Source organism: Trichoderma citrinoviride (assembly GCF_003025115.1).
Source record: "Trichoderma citrinoviride strain TUCIM 6016 unplaced genomic scaffold BBK36scaffold_33, whole genome shotgun sequence".
In the NCBI taxonomy this organism is placed as follows: Eukaryota; Fungi; Ascomycota; class Sordariomycetes; order Hypocreales; family Hypocreaceae; genus Trichoderma; species Trichoderma citrinoviride.
Genome location: NW_020194741.1, coordinates 17,977 through 21,975, shown reverse-complemented (window position 1 = coordinate 21,975; position 3,999 = coordinate 17,977). Strand labels below are relative to the sequence as shown.

At 53.2% G+C, this 3,999-nt stretch overlaps 1 protein-coding gene across 1 annotated transcript; it reads right to left on the bottom strand.

The window, feature by feature from the left end:
- Positions 1-1,057: 1,057 nt before the first annotated feature.
- Positions 1,058-3,352, bottom strand: BBK36DRAFT_1136739 (hypothetical protein). Its single transcript, XM_024893085.1, is given in 3 exon segments — positions 1,058-3,023; positions 3,092-3,308; positions 3,319-3,352. 2 exon segments carry the CDS (start codon positions 3,279-3,281, stop codon positions 1,168-1,170), a joined length of 2,046 nt encoding a protein of 681 aa, XP_024744985.1. The 5' UTR covers positions 3,282-3,308; positions 3,319-3,352; the 3' UTR covers positions 1,058-1,167.
- Positions 3,353-3,999: the final 647 nt, after the last annotated feature.

Below are 3,999 nucleotides of genomic sequence, written 5' to 3'. Positions count from 1 at the left end.
TCGGGGGCTCTGGCCTTGTGCCTTGTCCCTTTTGAGTTTTCGTTATCGTCCTTCTCATCCCCTTTCACTTTTATGCGTTAATAAGTCATGTTCCTCTGGGAGCACAAAGAAGGTCGTCGGCTTTGAGTTCATCGACGCCGCTGATTTTCTTTTTTTTTTTCTCCCATGGTATACATTTTGCGGCATACTCTTCTTTCAATCCTAGCGAGCCAAGCATCTGCACCATAGAGAGCGACGGAAAGCCCTGGACCTCTTCTTTAGTCGATACACATTTGATGATACGCTGCGATGGTTTTATGCATCTTCTGCTCTTCTCCTGCTTCTTTTCTCTGGTTTCCGGGTGGATACCTTGTCTTTCAACCCTGGCAACATCCTACTCTTCTGCTTTTCCTCTTTTCTAGCCGCTATGACTGGGCTTGGTGTGTGTATTTGTTTTCATTCGGCTTCTTCATTCCCTTGCTGCTGTCTTTTTTTTTTTTTTTTCGGAGAAGGTAAACAGAAAAAAGGATCGTCCGAGAAAGCGATAGATGGAGATGACGACGGGATGCCTTTTAATGTTTCTTTTTTCGCTTGCTTTCGTATCTTGTTTATCCTTGAGCGGCGGAGTTTCTTTCTTTCTTTGTCTCCATTGATGTAAAGGAGAGAAAATGGAAACTGAACCCGTTGGGCGAAAAAAAGAAAAGGCAGCAGTTTCTTTTCTTCTGGGGAGTTGGGTTTTTATGAGTTGTGTTGTCTCTACGGAAAGACGTGACACAGGGGGAGGAAGCCGGACGGATACAGATTCGAAGGACGGGGAGGCATGTTTGGTGGTGGTGGTGGTAGATCCCCCTGTGTATTCTCATGTATATGCCTAACGTTTTATTCTCACTGGATATGATTATTCTGATCACTTGCATGTGTGTGATTCTGCATTTGAGGTTGATGGGTTGTTGATGTGATTATGATGTGGATGGGTATGCCCAAGATACGAAAAGGATCCTATTCGGATGGTATGTCATGTTCTGAATCAGTAGAATATCTAGATAATCCCCCCATCTATGGCACCAATTATATATATCCCGTACTTTTTGCTTCTCCTCTACACATAGATATACACTCCCAACAACAAAACAAAAGACGGCGCAAAAAGACAAAAAAAGGGAATTCAGAGCATCAGGACGCAAGAAATCAGCTCTCGCTCTCCGTCTTGCCCTTCTTGCCCTTTGACCTCTTCCTCTTCTTCCTCGTCCCATCAACGTCCCCAATAATGTTACTCGCCCCCTCCTTCTCCCCGTCTTTACTCTTCTCCTTGCCCTTGTCCTTACTCCTCTTCTTCGTCTTCTTCTTATGATGCTCCTCTTCTTCTTCAGCACCAACCAGCCGCTCAAACCCATACGTCGGCCCCGTGCTCTCGTACTCCCCGCCAAAGACTTCCCTCCGCCACTGCCTCAGCCGGGCCTTCTTCCCGAGCATCTTGCGGTCCTTGCGCTTCTTCTCCACGTCCCGGAACGTGGCCAGCTTCTTCAGCCCCGCGTACTCGTTGAGCACCTTGTCCGACGGCGCGAGCAAAATGTCGCGCGCCGTCAGGCCAAACGCCTGCGGCGACGTCTCGCGGTAGCGGAACCCGCCTGCAGAGGCGGCTTCCTTCTCCTGCTTCTTGAGCACGTCGTGGTCTGTTAGCTGCAGCTTTGCGTCGACGAGGGCTTCTAGTTTGGAGCGTTCCTGGCGGGCCTTCTTTTGGGATTCTTGCTTGGCGCGCTTGTGGTCGGAGGATTTGCGCTTTTTGGCGGCGGGCTCTTCTTCGTCGTCGTCGTCTTCCGCTTCGTCGTTGTCGTCGTCTTGCGGTTCGTCGTCGGTTAGTGTAATCTTGGGCTTTTCCTCGTCCTCGAAATCGGGAATGATGTCCTTGATGTCAATGTCGTCGTCCCACTTGGGCTTCTTGGGCTTCGCCTTCTTCTTGCTGCTCTTCTTGTCCTGGCCATCCACGTCCATGGCGTCCTCGTCTTCGGAGGCGGCATTCGCCTCGTTGATGGCGTAGTACTCCTCGTCGAACCACTTCTTCATCTCGTCCTCCCACTTGTCGTTCTCCCACGCGTCGTCCAAGAACTTCATCCACTGCTCGTCCGTCAGCTCCTTGCCAAACGCTCCGGCCGCCTGCTTGATCTTCTGGAGCTTGGCCTCGGTCTCCTCGAGCTTCAGCTTCCGTAACCGGGCCTTGTCCTCGCGGCGCTGCTGCTTCTCGGCCTCCTTCCTCTCGCGCTCGAGTTCTCTCTGACGCTTTCTGCCCGTCTTCTCCTCTCGTCGGACGGATCGCGCAGCGGCAAAGTCTCGGGCATATGACTTGAGAACCTCGTTGCTCTTTTCCGGGTCCTCGAACCGCAGGTTGTAAGCCGCCTCGAACTCCTCCGCCCGGGTGATGTTGTCCTCTCCGTCGTCGGACTCGAAAGCCTCCCAATTCCTTGAACCCTCATCGGCCACCCAGGCCCGCGCTGCCATGAAGTTGGACAGGAACGTCTCGGGGTCCTTGTCTGCATTGTCCACGTCGACTTCAGAGAGCTTCACGGCCTTTGCTCTGGAAGGGTGGACGCCGTTGGAATCAGTTTGCGCGGGTTCTTTCCGCTTGATGAATCCGTCCTCGTCCTCGTCTGATTCGTCCGAGTCTTGCTCCGCCTTGGCAGCGTTGATCTCGGACAAGAGCGATTGCTTGATTGCGTCCTGCTCTTGCTGGTATGTTTTCGGAGCGTCCTCGTCGTCATCTGAACCGCCGATATCGCCTCTCAAAAGCTTCTCCCGCTGGTAGTCGCGGAGAAAGACCGGCTTCTCCTTCTTCTCCTTGGTCGCTGCGGCGGTCGCAGTGTCGTCGTCGGGTTGGAAGAAAGTAACATCCTTGTCGTAGACGCGGGGGTCCTTGTTCCGAATGGCTTGCAGTGTAGCAGAGATTTGTGCGTCCAGGTCTTCAGTCGCGAGGAAACCGTCTTCGTCTTCTGTCTCATCGGTGGAGGAGGAATCGTCGTCGTCCTCTTCTCTCTTGAGCTTCTCCTCCACTTTAGCAACGTTAGCAATGGAAAGCCCATCTGGTTGGCGTCAAACAAGGGCCTGATTCGGCACATACATCTTTGCTTCTCCTCTCGTTTCTTGTTGTATTCGAAACGGCGCGCGTATTCCTCGTTCACCTTGAATCCTGAGCTTCCAATTGCTGCTCCTGCATCGTCTGAATCGGAGTCGCTGTCGTCGAGGAGCTTTCGCTTATTCGAGTTGGACGGCTTGTCCTTGGTTGCCGCCTGCGATGTCCGCCCAGCCATTGTGGCAGCTGTATCAGCTCTCAACTATTTGATAACGAGAAAAGACTCAATGAGGCGTCAATGCTGGGGAAGTATCGTGAATATCAGAAAGAAGGAAAAAAAAGTTGCTGTCCACCTTTGACGAATTCCGCGCCTGCAGCAGAAACTACTTCCCGTACCGACTTTTTTTTTTCTGCCGGCAGATCAGGCCCAAAGAATTGGGCGGGGAGCGGTCGGGCATAGGCGTAACGTTTAGCCGAGGCAGCCCCGCCGAAAGCGCTTTAACTGGTGAGCTGGGATTGGACAGGAAGGATACTTACACAGGCAGCTGTGTGGAGTGGCAAATACTAGCAGTCAGCCGCGGATTGCTGCAAAAGACGAAGTACTGCATACCCTCAGGCAGCTTTGCCGCTCGTACCCCAGCTGTGAGTGGCTGGTCGCTCTCCGCCTGTCGTCCGCAGGCCCTCGTCATCGTTGCGCCTCTTCGGCCGCTGCTCCAAGCAAATGCAACCGGTGCTTCGTACCCACCAGGAACTATTTGCTTGCTTGCCGACCACCAGAAACAGCGCCATCCTGCGCATCAACCTGCAGTGGCCTGTACTTTGCACTTACAAACAACTGAACCCTCGCCCGCAGCTGGACGCCAGCAGCTTGTCGACCATCGCCAGCCTCGCCCGCCTCCTCCGAATACCTCCGCTAACCGGTTCCTCGTCTCCTCCACTTCTTCATAGTCCCCAGC

Excerpts from the sequence above, each read along its gene's own strand:
- BBK36DRAFT_1136739 (XM_024893085.1), bottom strand. The coding sequence starts at position 3,281 with ATGGCTGGGCGGACATCGCAGGCGGCAACCAAGGACAAGCCGTCCAAC. Across the intron at positions 3,024-3,091 it reads ACGAGAGGAGAAGCAAAGAT|TGGAGGAGAAGCTCAAGAGA; the intron begins GTATGTGCCGAA and ends ACGTTGCTAAAG.